The sequence below is a fragment of the Trichosurus vulpecula genome, chromosome 1, assembly GCF_011100635.1.
Source record: "Trichosurus vulpecula isolate mTriVul1 chromosome 1, mTriVul1.pri, whole genome shotgun sequence".
Lineage (NCBI taxonomy): Eukaryota > Metazoa > Chordata > Mammalia > Diprotodontia > Phalangeridae > Trichosurus > Trichosurus vulpecula.
Genome location: NC_050573.1, coordinates 59,943,214 through 59,966,549, shown reverse-complemented (window position 1 = coordinate 59,966,549; position 23,336 = coordinate 59,943,214). Strand labels below are relative to the sequence as shown.

Genomic DNA, 23,336 nt, shown 5'->3' with positions numbered 1-23,336 from the left:
TGAGGAGATGGGTCAGGAGGCAGTAATAGTAGAACCCACTGTCCTCTTGTTCCCTAGGGGTGAAAAGGTGGGGGGAGGAGACTGCGCTTGGGCCACAGGGATGACTTCATGGAGACCAATAAATCCAGAATGGGCTGAACACAATACATCTGACCCATGCCAAGAATGTGGCTGCACTCGCTTCTGAGACAAGAGTACATGTCTGGAGTGTTTGAGGGCTGAGAGAAGGAACAGAGGGGAGACAGCAGACGGTGGTGCCCTGGCTGGCTCAGAATAGATGTGGTATTAATATTGGACCGCAGGCATATCACGGCCCCCCAGAGTCTGGGGACGCCGAGAGCATCGTGGAATCGTGTTCCTAGCTATTCCTGGGCCCCAGCCAGCCGCAATTCTTGAGAAAAGGCATTAGAGGGGCCCCAGTGAAGGCAGACGGCGTTGGGAAGAGGCAGGGGATGGTCTGCCAGACTGGCCTGACTCCTGGAGCTGAACCCCCCCAAATCAAGGCAGATACCCAGTAACTGGAGAAATTTACAAGAAGCCTAAGTGACTAATGCCTGCCCCCTGGAGGTGAGAGGAGGAATGACGTGAACCAAGGTACTGGGAGTGGGGATGGCCAAACAAGTCTAAATCTCAAGAGATTTAGAGCCATGAGTAAGCTAAGAGATCATAGAGTCCAACCCTTTTATTTTGTAAAGACAACACTCAGGTCATAAGAGGCTAAGTGTCTATAGATAATAAATAGAACCCCGATTCAATCCCAGGTTACAATCCAAATTTTCCACTAAAACATGTACCACCAGCTAACTAATGAGGTATATTCAGAAAAGTCACTTGTAAGGCCACGAAAACTAGAGAAATGGAAAGGGCCTCCAAACATGGAATGTCAGAGCTAGAAGAAACCTAAGAGACCATCTAGTCTAACTCATTTTAGAGAGACAGGTCATGCCATGATTAGTCACTTCATGGCAAACCCAAGTGTCCTAGTCTCCAGTTTAGGACTATATCCATGGTACCATACTCCTTCCCCTAACTCCCTCAGGACCCAGCAGAGTTCTCACATAGCAGGGGCTATGACAAATGTCAACAGCTCCAGAGACAGGAGTCATTTTAAGGAGCTGGGCCGGGCCCATACATAATCAGACACCTGGGCTCTGGAGACAACCAATCTGGGGAGACTGGAGGGCAGATTTTATGGAAATCAGTGTCAGTCCTTTTGTGACACGTTATCATTCTTCATTCTCTGCTCCCCCACCTACCAGTATCCAATATGTTGCCAAGGCCTGTTCCTTTTACCTTAGTGATAGCTCTTGAATAAGCCCCCTTCTCTCTGACACTGCCACCACTGTGGTACAGGCCCTCATCTCTTCACACCTGGACTGTTGCAATAGCTACTGGAGGGCCTGCCTGCCTCAAGTCTTCCCCTACTCCATTCTATCATCCATTCAGCCACCAAAGTGATTTTCTTAAAGTGCAGGTCTCACCATGTCATCACTTTACCCAATAAATTCCATTGGCTCCTTATCCCCTCCACGATAAAATATAAAATCTCTTTGGTCTTCAAAACCCTTCATAATCTGATGCTCCATTCCCCCAACCCCATTTCCAGTTTTCTTATGCCTCACACCCAGCCATGTAACTCTTTATTCAATCCAGTGCCACCAGCCTCTTTGCTGTTCTGCCAAGACACACTATCTCTCACCTCCTAGTATTTTCACTGGCTGTCCCTCATGCCTGGAACACTCTCTCTTCTCATCTCTGCCTCCTGGCTCTCCTAGTCCCAGCTAAAATCCCTTCTACAGGACTTCTACAGGAAGCCTTCTTTAAATTCAATTTTATTTTATTTTCAGGTACAAATTCTCTCCCTCCCACATCTCATTCCCCCCACCTATTAAGAAAGAAAAACAAGTAAAACCCATTACAAACTTGTATATTCAAACAAAACAAATTCCTGCATTAGCCATGTCAAAAAAAATGCTTCACTCTCTACACTGAGAGGATCACCTCTATTTGGAAGTGGAGAGCATGCCCTGACCCTTTTCATTCCAGTGCTTCACCTCTGTTGATTATCTCTGACTTATCCTGTATATAGCTTGTCTGTACATAGTTGTTTACATGTTGTCTCCTCCGTTAGATGTGAGTTCCTTGAGGGCAGGGACTGTCTTTTACCTTTCATTGTATACCCAGTGCTTAGCACCGGGCCTAGCACACAGTAGGTCTTTAAAATTTTTTTGACTGATAAGCATGCAAAATTGTATTGGAAATAGTGGGAACAGATGTGGAAATAGCGTGTATTTCCCTGTCCTCCACTGATTTCCCCAAACAAGGACACAAGAGAATCCAGGCTTACATGTTAGTGTGTTCACCCCACCGGCTGCTATGTGGGAAGGAAAAGTACCCCAGGCAGGAGTCTGAAACTTAAAGAAACACTGCTCCTATCCCAAAAGATCCTTTTAAAAACCACTTTTTATTAGTAATAAGCACTTTGCCAAAACATAACCCAGCTTAATAAGCCAGTTTCCTGAACCATAAAAATCTCAAAAGCACCCTTCTTTAGGGGAGGAGGGAAAGGAAAGGCAGAGTGGGGTGCAGACCGACACTTGGCCCCAAAGGGGAGGGTGGTAGGTGAGAAGGGGCCAACTGCACACCCAGAGACAGATCCTTAAACCCCACAGTGCTTTCTGTAGAATGTAAGGCTCACTGAGGGCAGGGACTGTTTGGTAATTGTCTATCCCTAGCACAATGCCTTGCATAGTAGATGCTTAATAAGCGTACCTTTTTGGTAAGGCTGGAAGTCTATAGAGGGGCAAGCTTTACCAGCCTTAGTATCACATTCTCTCAGCAAGTTGATTTTAGCCGTCTCCATAAAGTTGGTGCAGTCACGAGGCTCTGGAGGGCACATCTCTGGAGGGTACATTGGGGCAGCTGCGATTGTGGCTTCTGCTTATGGGCTGCTTCCTTTTCCCATCCCAGAATGACAGTCAATTCAGCTTCAGTGCCAGGCTTGCATGGGACAGTGAGGTAGTCAGGGGAAAGTAGGTTCCGCCCAGGAGTTTCTTTTGAGAAAGATAAAGGGAATGGAGACAAGGGAAAGGAGCTGGGCACCTTCCCAGCCTGGCATTCCTGACTGTACCACGCGCCTGTTTCCTGACCATGCAGCTGCTGCACCTGAGGCAGGGGGGAGGGGCAAGGGGCACAGTCTGCAACTACATTCTCTTGCTGACTTAGGGTAGGAGTGGAGCCTGAATGAGACAGACTAGCAATGTCTAGCCCTGCCGCGTCTAGAGGCTGGGGAGAAGATAAAATGGCAGATAATCCTTTCTCGATGAGGAAGGCCTCTGGGGAACCGAGGCTGTCCAGTGCTGACTCAGCAGCCTCACACCTGCCTTAGGTATTTTAAGCCATCCCCAATGAGCATGTGTTTCTCCTTTGGGATTTTGCTGAGTTACCTGAGCTGGGCTTTCAATTCAGGCAATATACGTCAGGATGTGGGAAAAGCTTTTAAGATGCTAGAAGAGAAGTCTAAGAGAAATGAGGTCAGGAAGAGGCAGCAAAAGACCCTATGTGGAGGCCCAGGGCCCTGGCTTTGGGGGAGAGGGTGACTGCAGAGAACACTGGGAAGATGGGGCCATGTTCAGCTCCAGAGGTTCAAATGTCTCTAAGCACTAAGACACAGGCTCCTGAGGAATGAGCAGTATGGCCACTGAGCTGGCTAGGCAGAGCAGGCAGGAATTCAAAACCTGTGACCTTTCCATATCATGCCAGGAGACAGGGGATAAAGGAAGAGCTCAGGGCTGGGGGCACTGAGTGGGTTAGGTCACCATACCCAAAAACCAAGCCTTTGATACTCCCTTGAGGAATTCCTAGCAAAGAAGGCAGTAATTCTGGGGCCACGCCATAACTTAAATAATGTATTCTTTGCCTGTTTAATTAGGATTTAGAGGTAGAAGGACTGACCCTTAACAATATAGTCCCACCTTATCATTTTGCAGATGGGGAAAACTGGTGCAGGGAGGGAAAGGGACTTGTCTAGGGTCATAGGGTCAGGATTCAAACCCACTGATCTTCCCATGACACTGGCTACCTTTCCCGGCTCTGCCCAGTACACACGTGGCCTCTTGAAATGGCCCCAAGCACATGGGCAGCTGGCTGGCAGGGTTCTAAAAGCAGCCAAGGCCTTCAGATTCCTTGTTCACTTCCATGCTTATGAGTTTTGACATCTACATCTTTAAAACAACAACAAAAACTGGCAGCAGGGCCAAAGGTCACAAGCCAGGAAAACCCACTAGCCTCCAGCCTTCCTTGATGCCATGTGGCAGGACAAAGATCAATCAGCTGTGTTTGGACTGAGAAGGCTGAGTAGTGAAATGAATCAGAGGCCACTCACTCACTGCAGGGTCTGGTAGGGTCTGGCTGGCACAAAAGGATGGCAGCTGGACAGAGCAATGAATAGGACGATCTTGTCTCCTGATACCAGTACAACTGTCCTGTGGATTTGCTATTTTGGACCAGAGGATTGTAGACATTATAACATTCAGCTGTGATAGCCACAGAATCTAAATGCAACCACCTCGCCTCCTTGGGATAGTGAAGACACCAGGGAGACCAGATATTGACCCTTCGGACCCACCCTTATTAGCTCTGGCTAAGGAAAATAAGGTATCTGTCCTCCTGGTCAAGAACTTTAGGATAGGGCAGTACAGATTAGGTACAACAGTCTCAAGGCCTGGGCACAAAGCAGCCTCTAAATCATACCGCCCTGGTTTAGGAGCTGGGTGTGAATGGGTGACAGGAAAGGGGGGAGGAGTTGGGAAAGAGGGGACACAAGACCCCCACCCCCCACCTCCTACTCCAACTCCATGGGCAGGTGATGCCCATCTGTGCCTTCCTTGCCAGCCTGGAGAGCTCAGTACTTGATTTTACAGGTGGATCTTGCTGTGGCTGGGACCAAGAAAGAGAGATGCTTAAGCAAAGGTTGGAGGAGTCATGGGAATTCTGAGCAACTGACTGAAAAACCCAGAGTAAAGAGAGGAAGGCACCAACCATACCTGACTTTCATAATCAAGAACAGGGGGCTTACCACCAAGGAATTAAGAAGAGAAGTGAAAAGATTAAATAAAGTCTCTGTCTCTGGCTATTCCTTGGTAAGGGGGAGGGGGACAAAGAGAAAGGGTATTTGTGATTTTTTTTTAAACAATGAGGCCAAAGCCTGGGTGCTACTGTAGTCAGCTAAAAGCTACCAGGCTCACAAAGGTGAGGCGCCCGAGGCTGGTGATCTGGGGTCATTATTAAAATCTAATCATCATTAACGGGTTCAGTTAAAAGCAGGAGGACTTGGCCTTGACTTATCCCTGAAGGGGTTTCTGGTAGCAGGATGAGCATGCAGGAGGCTGTGCTGAGAAGCAGAGGAGGTTAAGACTGCTTCGAAGAATGAGGGTGTTCGGATGAGAACGTTCAATAGTCATTGATTTGCTATTACGATGGGGAGAGTAAGCCCAGAGAAGTTGGCCCAAGGTCACACGGTGAAATCAGGTGGAGAGCTGGGATTTCTGCTTTTCCAACTGCAAGACAAGGTAGAAGTGGGGGAAGAAAAGAGGGCATTCCGACTGCCTTTGGATGGAGACGGATTTGGGGTGGCTTGGCTGCCGTTCCTTAAACAAAGCCCTCCATCTCTGGGTTCCAGGCGTTCTTCTCTGGCCATGCCCCTTGCCTGGAACACTCTCCTGCCTCATCTCTGCCTCCCAGCTTCCTTCACATCCCACTGAAAATCCCACCTTCTCCAGCCTTTCCCAATCCCCCTTACTTTCAGGGCTTCCCTCATTGAGTATCTCCTGTTTATCCTATCCGCAACTTGTTTATACCTAGTTGTTTGCACCTAGTCTTCCCCATTAGACTGTAAGCTCCTTGAGGCAGAGTTTGTCTCAGGAACATTTAATAAATGCCTATCCACCGACTGAGGGCACAGGAACAGGCAGTATGTCAGGCCCAGAGAGCTCATGCCTTGATTTATCTGACATCCACCAATTTAAAGCCTGTTCCCTCCCACTCTGAAGTCAAAGGTGCTGCACCTTCCTCTCCATTTTTCCTGGGAGTGCTGTCTCTGTCTCCACTATCATGCCCTCACCTTTACTGCCTAGTGCTTGCTAACACAGAAAGCCAAAAGGCTGTGCTCTAGTCTCTGTGCTTGTCTTGTTCATGGCTGGGGGGATGGGGGGGAGGGCGGTGCTGAGAGGATAAAGAGTGGCCAAGGGCAGGAGGGGTCCCCAGCAAGAACCAGGCCTGCAGAGTCTCTCCTGGGGGATTTAGAGAAAGTCTGCTGGGGTAAAAGGGAGGAGTCACTTAGGCCAAGTTCTTTCCAAACACCTTCTCCCAAGGAGCTCTGACCTGACTTCATTTACTGAACAGGTTAACGATAGGCTTTCTCAAGGTTTATTATGTGAGCCAGGCATGGAACCCACGCTGAGATGCTGGCCTCCCAATCCAGGAGTAAAGGTTGTACAAAGCTCATGGTGAACTTTCTAAGGCCCCTTGGTTCCAGTTAGGAGAACAACTCATTCATTTCACTCAGCAGCTACTGCACACATGCGCACACAACACACTCACCCCAGCTGTCAATTCCCTGAGGTCTAATCATCTTTTGCTAAAACAGTTTATGATAAAACCATCCCCAAAAGACTAAAACCATGATTTCTGCCTTAACAACCCATGTTAGACTAAACCATTTCAAGATAGGAGAGGGAGAGAGGGAGGCAGAAGAGAGACTCCCTCTTTTACTCCACTTTTTAAAAAAGATTATAGTTATAATTTCAGTAGAGAACCAGATCTTGGTTACTCTGGGATGGGATGGACAAGGGAAAAAAAATACCAGGCCATACAGCCAACACAAGAACTCTCCAAACATCTTAATGTGACTGAGCAAAGACCCTAAAAAGGGACTGGAAGGTTAAAAAGTAGAAAGCAAAGCAGGGTAGGTCTGGGGCAGGGTGAAGAAAACCCCCCCCATCCCACTCCCCTCTGGGAGAGTCCCCTGTTCTCTCTCTGTTGGGAGTTTAAGGCAACAGGGAGGCCTGCAGAAGGTTATGTCCACACTTGCTCAGTCCTGAAGAATGGAGATGCATGAAAGAGCTCCTGTGCCTCCCGGGCTGGCCCATCAGCAGGCAGAAGGTAGTGAGCTGCTGTCTGACACCTTCAGGCCTTTGCTCAGGAGGAAGGCGTCTTGCTTGGGCTCCCGACCGAGGAACTGCTGCAGCATGCTGATAGCATCTACAGAACCACCAGGCTTCAGGATGCAAGTCCTGTAGTCCATGCCAACCTGCAGGAAGGCCAAGGGACACAGTGAGGAAGAGAGACAGTGGACTCTAGGGGTCATCTAACCCTCCCTCCTCCCCTGACTGGGAATACAGGAGATGAGAGAAGTATCCCCCGAACCCCAGGCTGTATTGGGAGGCACAGAATCCAGATGGGCAGTGGGTGGTCCACTCTCCTCTGCCCTGGTACAAACACTGTGTTTGGTCCTAAGGGGGCAGGCACACTTAAATTTCCTAATGTCTTGGGAAGATCCCCATCATTAGAGGCCTTCAATGAGAGGCCAGCTGACCACTTGTCAGGGAGGCTATGAAGATGATTCTTACTTAGAAATGGGCTGAACTAAATGATCTAATGAACTAATGATCTCCAGCTCAGCTCCCCAGAACCAAAGATCCTAAAGTTGGAAGGAATCTTAAGAGACCACCTAGTATAGCCCCAGTTTTCTGACAAGTATTGTATGATTATTAATCTTATGGAAGATGAGAAATTAGGCACCATTGGTGGCCCTGGGCAAGTTACTTAATGCCCAAGAACACAAAGGAGACTGGATTAGGCTGGTGCAGAGAGAATTCTGAAGGGGGAGGAAAATGAGGTATAACTCTTGTGGTCACCCCACCAACACTGCTGGATCCCAGGAGTCTGGGGCTCTGATTGTCACAAACATTCGCCAGCCCCAAGCACCTGAAGTGACACCAAGCAGGGACTTATTCTGGCCAATGGTAGGTACTCAAGCAGTGACTATCCCTGGCATGACAAAGGGGACAGCTCCCAGTCATTCTCCCATCACCGGACATAACCAGCCCTGGCCACCAGCAGCCCAGGAGGTCAGCCACACTGACAGAATGGTGGCTCTCAGGGGGTAGGAAGGATGTCAAGAGAGTGAAAGAATTCTGAAGTCCTGGGTACCAACAGGGGAAAGGAAGATCTGGGCAGAAGGCCAAAGTGGGTGTCACCGGAGAGCTGGGAGGCAGGGAAAGGGGACATCAAAGTGGGAAGCAGGAAGCTTACCAAAATCAAACAGTGTCTGCCTACTTCAAAACTCTCTCAGAATCTTAGTGGTTGGAAGGGACCTTGGGGTCATCTGCCCCAGCCAAACACCCCTAGTCAGTTGTCATCAAGGCCCATCTCAAGGAGCCCCAGGAATGGGGAGCCCATGACACTTGGACAGCTCTCATTGTTAGGATGGGTTTTCTTTACATGGAGCCCAGCTCCATCTCTACAACCTCCCCATGTTGATCCTGGTTTTGCGTTCTTAGACCAAGAAAGGCAAGTCTAACTGCTCTGTCACATGACAGCCCTTCACATCCTTGAAGATGGTACCCATGCTGTCCACATGTTGCACCTGGCCCGTGCTGGCCTTGGCCCTTAGATCAGAAGCACTTCAAGAAGGAAGGGGAGCCTACAACCCTGCCCTGAAAAGCTGGGGCTTTTTTTTCCCGACAGTGGAAGAGACTTTGCTGAGAGAGGAAACCCAGGCTCAGCTGGGCTAACGAAAGGTGCACTTGGAGGTCTTTCTTTGGGATTATACAAAGCTGGGTCTGCATGGATCTTTAGGGGGCACATTGGGGGGCAGAGGAAAGAGCAGCAGGCAAGAGTTCTCCAGAGACATCACCTCTCCCTGCATACTGATGGGAAAGGGGACCAAATGGACTGGAAGAGAATCAGTAGAAACCAGTCTCATGAATGAGCTGCTTTACCTTACAGTTGAGGACCCCTTCCATTTTGAAGCGTGTGTGAAACATGTCCATGGAGTACACCTCACTCCAGAGGTAGCCGTAGTACTGGGCATCATAGCCTCCCGCCAGGTGACCGAAAGTGGCTGGCATGTTAGTGCCTGGAGAGGAAACACAGAGTGAGGGGAAGCCCTCAAGTTCTCCCCTTTCCCTGAAGTATCTGAAATTTCCGCAAACTCCTACTGGGTGCAGAGCGCTGTGTTTAGCTCTAGGGAAGATGCTTTAAGGACCTGGGACATCTGCAGCATCAGTTTGCCTCCCAATGACACCAGTCACAACTAGGAAGTCGCTCCTCAGGAGCCTTGCCCAAGGGCCACCAGAGTGCACTGCTAGACTGGCCCTCTCTCTGCCAGACCCACCCCCCAAAGGCACACCAACAGGAAGACCAGAGCAGGACTCCAGCGGAGTCAATAATTCATGACTCCTGCTCCCCAGGGGCTCACAATAGAGAAAAGGGGCAGAGATGTGAACAGATAACTAAAATACAAGGTGACAGACAAGTTCAGGACTGGGACAAACCAAGTGCATGAAGGATCACTGCAAACTGTCTGGGCTTTATGGATTGGTGGCCTTGGACCTGGCAGGTAGTGGGAAAGGGCCAGAAATGGAGGCTGACGCTAAAGTGAAGAGCTTCCTGCAGAACTCCTTCTCGAGGGGCAGCCCTAGGTTACCCCCCACCTTCTCAGCTGAACACTCCACCAAAGGAAGTCAAACCAAGTGCCAACTGGATCAACTACACATTTCTGTTCTCTAATCTTCACTGGGTCCTCACCATTGCATGGCAATCCTTTCATTCTGACCTGATTGACTCTCCCTTGCACTCCACAAAGCAGCTGTTGCTCTAAATCTTCTCCCCTCAAGTCTCCTATAGTACTTCCTCTCCCCTGTGCCCCCCGCCCTTAGGAGAGTACCTCACTTCCTCCTTCACTAAGAAAAGAGGCCATCGTGAACTCTGATTAATCAGAATGACCAATTTTAGTCCTGGAGAAATGATGCTACAATACTTTCTTCCTCTTGGTAGGGAAGTGGTAAGGGATTGTTGTAGGGTGGTTTGTTTATCTTTTTTTGGTTGCTAGGGAAGGTTTCAACTAGGGGTAGGGTAGCTTAAGAAATGACTGAAAAAAGAATAAAAAGCTTAAATATTGCTTAATAATCATTACTGAAAAAAAAAGAGATAAAATTGTAAACAAGCAATTGTGAACCTCTTCCTTCCATACTTTAAAACTGTTCTTCACTATCCTCTCCTCCCCATCATTCTCTCCTTGGCTCTTCTCCCAGAGATTTGTCCTTGTCTCTACAAACTTCTATCAGTGCCCTTAATCTCATCTCTTCTAGGAAACACTACCTCTTGCACCCTCCTTTCTCTCTCACTCTCTTTTATCAACCTCTCCTTTTCTCTTAGGGTCTTTCCTGTTGTTTACAAACATATCCAAGTCTCCCCTCTCCCTAAAAAAAAGTGTTCATTAAACCACACTATGCCCTCAAGCGGTCATCTCGTATACGTCCACTCAGTTCCTAGAATAGCCATCTATGCTCTTTCCCTCCACCTCTTCTCCTCCCACTCAATTCTCGATTCCTTGCAATCTGGCTTTTGGCCTCAACATTTGACTAAAAGGGCTCTCTCCAAGACTACTAATAATCTTAAAAAGTAAGTAGTATTTTTGTTCTTCAAAATCACCATCACTTCCCGACTCATTCTCTCCCTTCCAAAAAAATAAATAGAGGAATGCTCTGCTGTAAGAAAGAAGTGGAGCAAAGCAAAACAAATGAACACACTGGGCATGTCTCATGACATCAGCCTCATGGGGCATCACAGCCTGTCATTCTTCACTAGCAGTCCTCTTAAGTCATGATTGGTCACTGTGACAAATGATCTCTTAGACTAAATCCACAGACCTTTTCTCAGTTTTCACCTCCCCGATTTAGCACTTTGCTGTCTGCTGCTGCTACTGCTCCCCCTTGCCCTCCAACATGCTCTTGATCTTCTCTTGGCTTTTTCAGCTTCCTCAGGCTCTTGTTCTATCTTGGACTGTCATCTATGGCCTATCCTGCCCCGACCATGGATGGCCCTAAACCTTTGTCTCTTCTCTCTCCACACCAAAGCCCCTTCTTTCTGTTGGTGATTTCATTAGCTCTCCTGGCTTCAAACAAGTTTTCTATATAGATGATACCCAAAGCTTTTTATATAGCTCCAATCTCTCTCCTGGGACCCAGCCCCATGTCACTAACAATGAAAAGCCACGGACCCCTATAATAACAATGCTACTTGCCGCTACTGTGGCTGTGTATGTAAGGCCAATAACACCAGTATACAGGAGGGCTGCTAGCACAGGTTCTTTGATCTGCTTTTCTAAGGAAAGCAACTTTAAGGGGTTTACAATCTCACTTTAATCAAGCATACATACAGCATTCACTGAGTTCAGGGGGAAAAGCCAGCACCTGGAACTTCAGAGAAAACACAAACAGAAATTACAAACAGAGATAATTTCTGTCTATCAAATCACAATATACATAGTTACCAGAGAAGCACCAACATCCTTAAGGCTACCCAGAGTCTCTACACCAACACTCTTCCAATCAGTGAGCCCCAAACAAAATGCTAATCTCTGAGTTTATATACCCTTCTTAGGGCCTGAAGGTTTCACACCTAATCAGCAAAAGGGTGTGGGCCTGACACCCTGGGGCTTAACACCTAGGCAAGACTTAATCAAAGGCATTTGATTACTTTACCATTCTCAAAGAGAAAACAGCAAAAATGTCCCATCATGCTTAACATTACAACCCCCTTGGCAGTCTGGTGAAGCCTACGGACCCTCTCAGTACAGTGTTTTTTAAATGCATAATGAAATATTTAAATAGTCATCTAAATATTAAAAAACAAACTTATGGACTCCATGAAATTTGTCCACAGAGTTAAATTAAGAAAATCTCTAAGAAATACATTGATAAAGTAACTGATGTACTAAAGTACTGACCAGAATCACACAGGAGACAACAAGGCAGAGACCACCAATGATGCCATCAAAGCCACTGGTGGCTTTGGATCCCTCTTCTCCGCCCTCCATTCTCCCAGAGAAAGAAGACTCATATTGATTTGGATTTTTCTTTCTCTTACAGGCCAACAGACTGTACATAAACAGCTGATTAGGAAATGGCTCTCACCCCAGTAATCAGTCATTTCCTGTCTGTTAAAATGTCAACTTCATTTTTTGTAATGTTTGATGCTCTCCATGTCCAGCACCTTCTGATGCTGTTCTTGAAGTATTCATAACATACAGGTATGGTTCTTCTGCATAGTCTGTAAGCATTTCGCTTCTCTTTCTTCTCTTATCCTTAAACCTGGGAGCCCGAAGTAGCTTCAGCACTTTTTTTTTCTGCCATCCTCCCTTATGGTCACTTTTGTATTGAAGTCACCTAGTACACCCTTCCCTACCTGTGCCTCTTAGACCTTCAACGCAGATGTCACCTCCTCCTTGAAGTCTCCCATGGATTCAAACATCACAATGTAGATTGTTACGAAATCTACACATCCAGCCCTCATCTCTCTCCCAAGCTCCAGTCCCCTAATTACATTCATATACATAATCACCATATAAATCGTTCTCCTGGTTCTGGCTCATTTCAGTCTTCACCAGTTCATACAAGGCTTTCCATCACGTGCCATGTGTTTTGCCAAACCCCAATCAATGGGCACCCACTCAGTTTCCAGGCTTTGCTAAGACATAGAGTACTGTTATTAATATTTAGTATACAATGGATTTTTGCTTGACTTTGACTTCCCTGGAGTAGGTATGTGCCCAGTATCTGCATAACTGCAAATCATTTTCCAGAACAGCTAGATTATTTCACGACTCCACCAACAGTACATGAATGTGTTTGTCATCCTACAATCCTGCCAAGATCGACTGTTTCCAATCTTTCATCATGAAGTCAGGTGAAACCCTAGAGTTGTTTTAATTGTATTTCTCTTACTATAAGTGATATACAGCATGTTTTCATATTATTATTTATAATTTATAAATCTTCTTTTAAAAACTCTTGTTTCCCAGGAGAACAATGTAAAGACAAAAAAACCTAACTTAAAAGATTTTAAAACTTTGACCAACACAATGACCAATCACAATTCCAGAGGATACACAGTGAAACATATTCCCCACATCCTGACTGAGAAGTGATTGACTCAGGATGCAGAATGAGACATATTTTTGGGGACATGGCCAAAGAGAGAATTGGTTTGGCTTAACTATACAAAAGCTTGGTTTTTCTTTCTTTTTTTCTCTGGGGGTTAGAAAGAAGGGAGAGAAAACAGATTTTTAACTGAAAAAAAAAAAGTAAGCAATTAGTTGTTTCTATCTTTTGTCTAGTTGCCCATTACCAACTGCCTTTTGGATATTTCCATGTGGACGTTTCATAGGCCTTTGAAATGCAACATGTAAAACAGAACTCATTATTTCTTCCACTAAACCTACCCCACCTATCTTCCAAATTCTGTTAAGAACTCCATCCCTCTGGTCACCCAGGTTCAAATGACTTCACTTTTCCTTACTGCTCCCTGATCCCCACCCCCCCATTTCAGGCCCTCATCACCTCTCGCCTGTACTGATGTAATAACCTCCTCATCCATCTCTAATCTCTTCCCTCTCCAATCCATCTTCCATACAACTGCCAAGTTAACATCTGCTAAGTACAAACTTTAGTGGTTCTTTACTGCCTCTAGGAGAAAATCCTCATTTCTCCTGGTGCATTTAAAGGCCTGGCCCCAAACTAGCTTTTCTACCTGAGCTTACATTATTCTGCATCATACATCCACTGCACCCACCGATCTGTGCCTTAGACGGGGCCTTTCCCTGGTACCTGAAATCTCCTCCTTCCTCATCTACACCTCTTAGAAGCCATGGCTTCCTTCATGCCTGCTCCAAAGCTGCTTCCCATAAAAGGGCTTCTTAACTCTCCCAGTTGTTCATGTCCCTCCCCCTAACTTCCTTAACATTTGTTTGTACTTACTTATCTGTGTTCATGCTCTTCTCTCTCCTCAGTAGAATGTAAGTTTCTTGAGGGCAGGAACTATTTTGTTCCTATGTATCACCAGAACTGACCCATAACAGGCACTTAACAAATGCTTAACTGAATGAATATGGCTCATGAAAGGTCCCCTGAGGATCATCTAAGTGCAATGCCTGTCCCCACTTAAAAAACGGAGATCCTAGGTCACAAAGGTGGTCAAGAAGCAAGCTGACGTTTGAACCGGCTCATCTGCCATTAAGCTCAAATTCTGTAAAGAACCCCACTCTCTGACTGGATCCAGGCTGACTTTTCTCCACCCTATCCCCAGCCTGGGATCCCAGTTCCCACCTCACCTCTCCCTAGCTCTGTGCTGCCACCTGGTGGTCATTAGCAGGGCTACTGCGCTGAACCAAGCACTCCCTCCCTCCTTGGGTGCTGGTTGTTTGCTGATGCTGGTTTATGGCACCACAATCATTTCCAGGGATTTGTGCCAGCACCTCCCCCCCACCCCAACTTCACCACCCTACCCCTGGCAACAAAGAAAACAGCTAGAAAAACTGACAGTGACTGCCTCTGTCAAATCCTGTACCTACCTACTGTCCCCTCTGGGTAATTTTTTCAACTGCTCTGGAATCAATATTGGTCACTGCATTAGTGCTTCTATTCACATACATGTAGCCAGCATGTATACTGAGAAGAGGAGAAGGAGCAGGGCGGTAAGGTGGGCAGCATCCTGGATCGAGGTTCAAACCCTGCTCTGGACACTTACTAGCCATGTGACTCCCTCACTACAATCACTTAACCTCTCCCTTATCTGTTTCACCTATAAAGTGAGGATAAATTACGGCACCATCTATCTCAGAGGTGCTGGGAGACTCCAAGGTGATCATGCATGTAAAAGTGCTCTGCAGCTTTCCCAGCCCGTGAGGTCGCCAGCCAGGGCTGCCCTCCCGGGGCTGCTTTCTTCACTGTTTCAGTTCAGACAAGTATGTCCAAGTTTCTCTGAATTCCTCAGACTACCTTTCCTTCTAGTGCACTGATGTTCCTAGACCACAGTTTGTTCAACCATAGGCACACCCTTGGCTTCCGGTGTTCTGCTTCTCTTGTGCCGTTTTATCGGGTCAGAGGATACAGAACGCCTTTGAAATGATGCCCAGAGGTGATAAGTGATTTGCTCCAAAGACACACAACTGTAAATGGTGGGGGCAGGACGTGAACCCAGGTCTCATATGATACCAGTCCCTGTGCTCCTTCCATTACTCCACTGATTCATTGTGCATGGAGAGAAAGCGGAAAGGTGGCTATGCCTGGGAGCTCACTCCCACTCATCTCTACTTCTAAGATATCCTCTTGTGCTTGCCCCCAGTGCCCAGTGTGGAACAGACTGCTCTACAGATTGAGTGATCTCTTAAGAGCCAATCCAAGCCTCATCTCCAGGAGAAGCTTTTGGCCTGATGAATCCCCTCGATGATGTGCCCATTCCCTAAGTCAGGGGTGGGGACTGAGGCCCTGAGGCCACTTGTGGCCTTCTAGGTCCTTGAGGTGAGGCCTTTTGACTGAGTCCAAGTTTTATAGTACAAATCCTTTTATTAAGATTCAGTCCAAGGGCTGCACTTGAGGACCTAGCGGGCCACAGGTGGCCTTGAGGCTGCAGGTTCCCCACCCCTGCCATAAGTCTTTCTGTCTAGACAGACTCAAGTCTAGTCGTCTCAACTCCCAGCCTTCTTCCTGTCATGCCCTGACACCTCTCGATGGAAACCAAAGGTCCAACCAGCCCAGCATTCTGTAGGACAATGTCACCAATGGAGAGCTTGCGGAGTGGTGCCAGCTGCCCTGCCTTCAGACATTTGTTAACATTTAAGTACAAAGAGGTTGAAACAAGATGCTGCTCACTCCAGGAGGGACTCTGTTGGACACAGCTGGGCAAACAGGAAGTCAGAGGATGACTCTGTTCCCAGGGGCTTTGCATTTTCCTGGTTTTTCTCATGCTATGCCCATGTTTCAGCCTCAGCGTCAGCAGAGGAAGGCTACAGAGCTTGTATATGGCGCTGGAAGACTTGGGTGGCAGACCTGCTCTGGCACCTGCTACATGGATGAATCTGGGCACGTCCCTTCTTACTAGGCCTCGGCTTCCTCATTTGTAAAACGAGGGTGCTCAGACTACAGATGATCTCTATAATCCCTTTCTAGCTCTGACAGTACACCTTCTAAGTGAGAGCTCTGACAGGCTGAAGTTCTTCTATAATTCTGAGGGTCTAGGATTCTAGGCTCTTGCTTCCTTCAGCTACTCTGACCCAAACTGAAGTCTAAAATCCCCCTTTCTGTGCTCTCCAATGGAGAGGTACCCACTTCCTCTCCAGTCCAATTTCTGGATAATGCCTCCATCTTGGAGTGACATCCATGCCCTACTACAGAAACACTGTCCCGAAATTTCTGTAAACTCTTTTGGACCCTGGTTCCAACTGTGGCCCACATCAGCCCCCCGGGTAACTGTTGGGATACCCAACTCCAGTGAGCCCATGGCAGTCAGGGGTGAGTACCTGGAGTAGCTGGAATCCCTAAGATCTCCTGGCACAGCCGGGAGTACTCCTCAGCTGGATCTGCTTTTGTCCGTGTATGCAGGGCCTGATCCACTTTGGCAAGGACAATCTGACGCAGGTTGAAGAGACCTGTTCGGGAGAAAATGACAACTCGTGAAATACTGTTGGGCTGCCAGGTGCCTCCATAATGACCTTAGTAGATCATCCCATTACCGCCAGCTTAGAAACCTTCGGCATTGCCTCCCAAGTGCTGGCCGGGAGCCGCTCCTGGATCGGCAGGTGCCACCTCTAGCTTAAGAGGAATCCCGAGGCTACCACTGGCTTTCTGATGATATTATAAGTAGTACTTCAAACACTGACTTATTTATTGCCTTCAGATCACACCATCCCTTTGAAGAAATCATGGGCAATGTGCTGTAGACCAAAAATGGTGGACCCAGAGTCAGCTACCCAAGGTTTCAGACTTAGTTCTCCCATTAACCTGATACTGGCTTAGTCCCTTCTCTTTCCAGAGGTTTGCCTTAGATGATCTCTCTTCTAAATGAACTTTAAAGTCTATTCCATTCCATTGCCCTCATACCCACACAGTTATGCATGTAGGATTCAGTGGGCATTGGAGGAAAAATCACAGGGGATAGGTGAATACCAAACCTGTATTTGCCTGACGAGACTTGATGAGTTTCTCCAGCAGCTCCTGGGGGATGGGCTCTCCTGTCTTGTAGTGTTGTGACATGCGCCTCAGAGGCTCCTTCTCCCATACCCAGTTTTCCAGCATCTGTGACGGTGCTTCTACAAAGTCTCGCTCCACATGGGTCCCACTGAACATGGCAAACTCTGCCTGTGAATGTGTACACAAAGGAAGGACCATGGACTGCTGTGTCCTTCTACCCTGGTTAAAGAAATCTCCACTTTCCCTTTGGCTGGACTTCACTGAAGCCCTTACTAGGTTAGGTCTATGCCACCTATGGTCCTTAACTTTGCCCATAGGAGGGAATGTCAACAATGGGGACAGATGAGCTTGATAACAATCTGGGGAATACTGTCCATTTGTCACTATTTCCAACGTCCTTAGATCACAATACACCTGTAAGTGTTTAGGACACAGTGCTTTATGGTTTTTCTACATATATGCCAATTGTCTAGACAAGGGGACCAAGCTCAGGAGTCAGAGAGCAAAGAATTTTTTTTACATCTTAAAATAAATTTAAATCAGGCCAGATCTAGTCATTTACTTTCCATTCTATACCCTTTCTCCAGCCACCCACATGTCTTAAATTCCTCTGGACTAAGAGTCATCAGAGTCTGCAATGTGACCCTGAAGAACTCACTAAGCACCATGTTGTCCATATCCTCAACAGTAAAACCAGGGACTGACCGAGAGTCCCTAAGGCAGGTTCTGCTGCTAAGTTAAGAGACCTGGATTCTAGGCTTACAAAGTCACTTGAGACTCAATTTGTTGGCTGAGAACCCAAGAGAACTAGAGGAGATAGCTAAGACCCCATTTTATGACCAATTTTACCTCTGTCACCCCTTTGCCCTTCTCCCCTTCACTTAAGACCCCACCGTCTCTACCACAGAATGATAAGGGAGACACCTCGCTTCCTTCCTGCAGGGCTGTTCTGGATCAGGGCTCCCCTCCCCTGACCTCTCCCCACACAGGCTCAGCCAGCTAGCTAAACCAGTCTTAGCTTAGGAGACTCGATTCACAATCCAGCACCAGTCTTGCTGCTGGCATGTTAGCTAAGCCTCCTGCCTCTATCCTCTGCCTGGGCTTCTGTCCTCTTGTTCCCTAGTCTCTGATGCCCGACTGACCTTCTGGGATTGACCCTGGACCCACATGAACCTATGGTATCCATCTGTTCCTCTGATATTATCCCAATCAGGGAAAGAGTAGTTGACCTATTAAGGGCATCTCCCCAAACCCCTAATGAGGGTGCCAACCTCTCCCTTCCTACAGCAGCCTGCTGACAGCACATAAAGACAGCCTGGGCTTCTTGGGTTCTCGGTCCTGGCTTTTATGCTGCAACTAGGAAGAAGGGGGGCAAGGGAGCTAAGTGGCAGACCGATGAGGACTCTGGGGCGATGGTTACCAGGGAGGCTGGCCTTTTATCATGTCACTAGGAAAAGTTTTCTGAACTGGGCTGTGTTGCAAGCACCTTGATGGCTTTGTCACTTTGTCATTCACTAAAGGGCACAACAGCCTCATGACCAAGAGGACTCAAGTCTCAGAATCTGAGTGACTGTGTCCCAAGGTCACGAATCACTACACCCCTAACAATACTTCCAAGCCCCTCTCAGCTCTGGGGTCACCAAACCCTGGCAGTCAGTGCTTGCGGAGCTAGTCTCTCTACACTTGACCTCTGGCTTGCTGGTCTCTACCAGCCACATCAACCCCTTCATGCTGATTCTGAGACTTGAGTCCTCTTGGTCATGGGGCCACTATGCTGTCACCCAGGCATCTCTGCGGGATGTCACCCTCACCTGGGAACAGAGCTGGTGCATCACGTGCCCAAACTCATGGAAGTACGTCTCCACCTCATCGTGCTGCAGCAGGGACGGGGCATCCGGCGTGGGTTTGGTGAAGTTGGCCACCATGGCTGCAATGGAGATCTGCCGGCTGCCATCCTTGAGGAGGCAGCCAGGTTGTAGGCCAAAGCAGGCTGCATGACCGTACTTCCCTTCCCTATAGACAGGGGAGGGAAATGAGTCAAGGTCCAGGCTTTGCGATTGGGGGGGGGGAATCTTGATCCAAAGGCTTGGTTACCCCACGACTCAAAGAGAAACGACATGTCATAGTGAAGGTCAAGACAGACCTGATCCTTGGCCCTAGCTCTTTTTCCCACCGTGTGACCTTGGGCAAGTCAGTTCCCCTCTACTCTTCAGTTTCCTCATCTGTAAACTGGATTAGAGAAAGCGCTTAACTCCTAGAATCATAAAATCCTAAGGACAGAGTAGAGTGAGGAGCCAAATATAATAAGGGTTAAATGTAAAGTCATGTACAACTGGGTGGCTCAATGGATAGACTGCTGGGCCTGGAATTGTGACCCTGGGCAAATCACTTAACCTCTGTTTGCCTTAATGCACTGGAGAATTCTGGAGATGAAAAACCACTCTGGTATCTTCACCAAGAAAACCCAATCAACAGTATGGTCCATGGGGTCACAAAGAATCTAATATGACTGAACATATACAGAGTGGGGAAGTAACTAAATAAAAAAAGCCAGGTTGGGGGGGGGAAAGGACCTGTAAAGTCTTAGTGAACCACAAGCTCACTACCAGCAATCACATGATCTGGCTGGCACAGAAGCTCATGTGACCTCTTAAGTTTCCTTAAAAGGACCTAGCACCAAAATGAACTCATGATGATAATCTGCCCCCACGCCCCCACCCCCAGGCACCCTTTCCTGAAGCCAGACAAAATGGAGTAAAACAGTGTCATACAAAGAACTATGGAAGGAACTGGGGATGTTCAGCTTGGAAGGAGCTGTGTTAGGGGGACTATCCTCACTGCCACCAAACATCTGGGGGCTGCCACACAGAAACTGGATTCGTTGTTCTGCTTGGTCAGAGAAGGCATAATTAGGAGTGATGAGCGGAAGCTGAAAAGAAGCAAATCTGGGTTCACTGAGTGAAGACCTCCCAAATATCAGATCTGCCTAATTGGGGAAAAATGACCTTCCTGTCACTGGGGGCCTTCGTGAAGAGGACGGAGCATCACTCCTCAGGGACGCTGTAAAGGAGAATTTGGGCTTCGGTGGGAGCTGGACTGCGGGACCCCCAGGGTCCTTCTAACTCCAAGATCATGAGGATGTGCTCAAGGCCACAGAGGCAGTAAGGGGCAGAATTAGAACTGGAACCCCATTTTCCATCTCCTGGGTCCTTCCTACAATGCTGCTCTGCCTCCCCGAGGCTTAGTGGGCCAGCAGGGCTATGGCACAAAACACATTTCCAAATTTCTTTTTGCTTTTAAAAATGGAAACTTCACCCTGACACCACACCCTCCCTGGAGCCCCACCAAGCTGAGGGACAGCTCTCCCTAGCCATTCCAAGTCCACTTGTCGCAAGGGTCTTTCAGGGAGCCTGAGATCCTCACTGATACTCACCGGGGGTAGAGGTCCAGGTAGAATTTTCCTATCATTTTGCCTGAGTCAACATCCCTCACGGAATACAATTTCACATCTTCATGCCACACTTTGGCATTCTCTTCCAGTTCAAAGGTCAGTCCCAGGAGCTCTTGGTATATGCCCAAAAGGCCCTTGGTGACCACCTGCATAGGGAAGTATTCCTTTAGCAGGTTCTGGTCCACATTATAGTGGGTCTCCTCCACCTGGTTCATGTAGTAACGCATATCCCAGGCATTGATCTGGTTGTCAAAATCCAGGGCCCGCTTCTCACATTCTTTTTTTTTCAACTCCAAAATGATGGCTCGCTCTTCTTCCCCAAGAGGCTTCAGTTTCTGGGCCAGTTCATCTGGCAAGGAAGACAGCATTTAAGAGAGTGAATAGTAATGATGATGGGGATCACAGAGCATGCTCCTCACCACAGTCCTGTGGTATAGAGCTGTGGACAAGCCTCATGGGGCATAGATGAGATGAATGAGCACAAACGTGGCAAAGACTGGGGTCTGAGCCCTCGCTTCCTGGCTATGACCTAGGCAAACCCTTCAGTCTCTCAGGGTCTCAGTTACTTCACCTGTAAAATGATACAGGTGGACAAGAAGATCTCTCTATGATCCTTTATAGCTCTAAGGTCTAGACTCGGTTAGGCTGACTTTTCAGCTAAAGAACCTAAGCCTTCCAGGGGTGAAACGTCCCTAAGCTCATCTATCCAGCAAATGTCAGAGCTGGAATGCCACCATGGATGCCATCCCAGCTCAGTGCCCAGCACTCTTCCCAATCCCCACATGCCACAGCATCCCAGAGCTTTTACATATACTCCCTCATTCACTTTAATCACCACAACAACCCTGTGAGATGAGCAGGCTAAGTGTCAATGTCTCCATTTTCTAGACTGAATAAGGAGACTGAGAGATGCCATGTGACTTGCCCAATGTTACAACCAGTGGCCAGCAGACCCCGAGTGCAGAGATCCTCGGCATGCTGGAAGCCCCAGCTAAACGAGAAGGTGGAGGGCGTTACCTAGGAATGTGGCGACATCTTGACTTGTTTTGGCCATATTCATCTCTAGGACATAGTCGGCATGCGTGTTAAATCCTAGAAGGCTGGACTTCTGAGCCCGGAGATCCACAAGCTCCTGGAGGATCGCGGAGTTCTCCTAGGAGAGATCAAAGACCATGCATGGTGACGTTATCCTGGGCTTGCACTAGGGGCCTCCTGATGGCCATGTCCCCCAACCACCAGCAGGGCCCACAACCACAACACCCCGCTGGTGAAAAATGAGGGAAGCTAAGACCAGGGGGCTTAGAAGAGGAGGAAGGTCAAAGCCTGTACAGCCTTGAGGAAGGGGCTTCAAGTCCCTCTAATCCAGCCTCCTTGACTTAGAGATGAGGAGACAAGGGCCTAAAGACCTTGTAGGAGTCAAGCTGGGGATTCAAACACAGGCCCTTGTGCAGAGCTCTCATTTTCTACTTTGCATTGTTTGTTCTTGTTCAGTCATTTTCAGTCATGTCCGACTTTTTGTGACCCCAGAGACATTGAAGTGGTTTGCCATTTCCTTCTCTAGTTCATTTTACAGATGAGAAAACTGAGGCAAACAGGGTTAAGTGACTTGCCCAGGGTCACACAGCTCATAAGTGTCTGAAGTCGGATTTGAATTCTGGAAGATGAGGCTTCCTGACTTCAGGTCCAGCACTCTATCCACTATGGCGCCACCTAGCTGCCCCTTTCTATTCTATACCCTAGTTATTTAGATACGTGTTTTATTCTGCTATGAGACTGTAAGCTCCATGATGGCAGGACCCTCACCTTAGCTAAGCCTTTTTTCCTTCCTCATTGCTAAGGACTATGCTCTGCACCAGCATGCAGAATTTTAATAAATGTGTGTTGAATTGCAAAAAAGAAATAGATTAGAGGATGGGTAGATTTTCAGACAGGAGTGAGGGGTAGTCTGCCAAAATATCTTTTCCCTCACATTGTCCAAATGTGGCATTTTGTTTTACATGGCCTGAAATTCTACCAGTTAGAGATTCATTTGGGACAACAAATATCTTCTAAATATTCATGAGAGCTGACAGAATGGAAGAGCTCACTTCTAGTTGAGGGGAAGAGGTGAGGTTGACCAGTAGGGCTTGGCAGAACTTCTCTAGGAGGTGGTGGTGGATTCCAGAAATGACCTTAATGCCAAGAAACACCGCATGTTTGGGGATGGTGTGACTGGTGTGGCTTGAGGGAGATCAGTATAAAGCTGGAAGGTAGAAGCAGAGTGGGAAGGGCCTTGAACACCAGGCTGAGGCATTTGGACTTTATCTTGTAGCCACTGAAGGTGTCAGGAGGGGAGTGATATCATCAGAGTGATGCATTAGGAAGGTTAACCTAGGGCTGACCTTATAGGGATTCAGATCACCATTGTGAATGCCAGGCGGGTAATGAGTCTGGGATGGACTGAAGGTGAAGGAGACCAGGGATGGCAGTTAGGAGGATACTGTAACAGGAGCTGATGGAAATGAGGGGCTGGACTTGGGTGGTGGCTGTAGGAATGGAAAGGAGGGGACTGAGAGGGACATGGCCTGATGGCACAATTCTCTGTTAACTTGACTGGATGTGAGAATGCAAGAGAGTTGACCAAAGGTCTAAGT

The 23,336-nt window shown here is 47.8% G+C and overlaps 1 protein-coding gene across 1 annotated transcript in view; it reads right to left on the bottom strand.

The window, feature by feature from the left end:
- Positions 1–2,445: 2,445 nt before the first annotated feature.
- The window catches only part of THOP1 (thimet oligopeptidase 1), a 42,925-nt gene continuing 22,034 nt past the window's right edge, over positions 2,446–23,336 (bottom strand). Inside the window, exons 7-13 of the mRNA XM_036754936.1 lie at positions 21,721–21,856; positions 20,686–21,052; positions 19,064–19,265; positions 17,234–17,420; positions 16,583–16,711; positions 9,003–9,139; positions 2,446–7,309 (exon numbers count right to left, since the gene is read on the bottom strand). Of these exons, the coding sequence (XP_036610831.1) occupies positions 7,148–7,309; positions 9,003–9,139; positions 16,583–16,711; positions 17,234–17,420; positions 19,064–19,265; positions 20,686–21,052; positions 21,721–21,856 (1,320 nt within the window). The 3' untranslated portion in view covers positions 2,446–7,147. The remainder of the gene's footprint in view (positions 7,310–9,002; positions 9,140–16,582; positions 16,712–17,233; positions 17,421–19,063; positions 19,266–20,685; positions 21,053–21,720; positions 21,857–23,336) is intronic.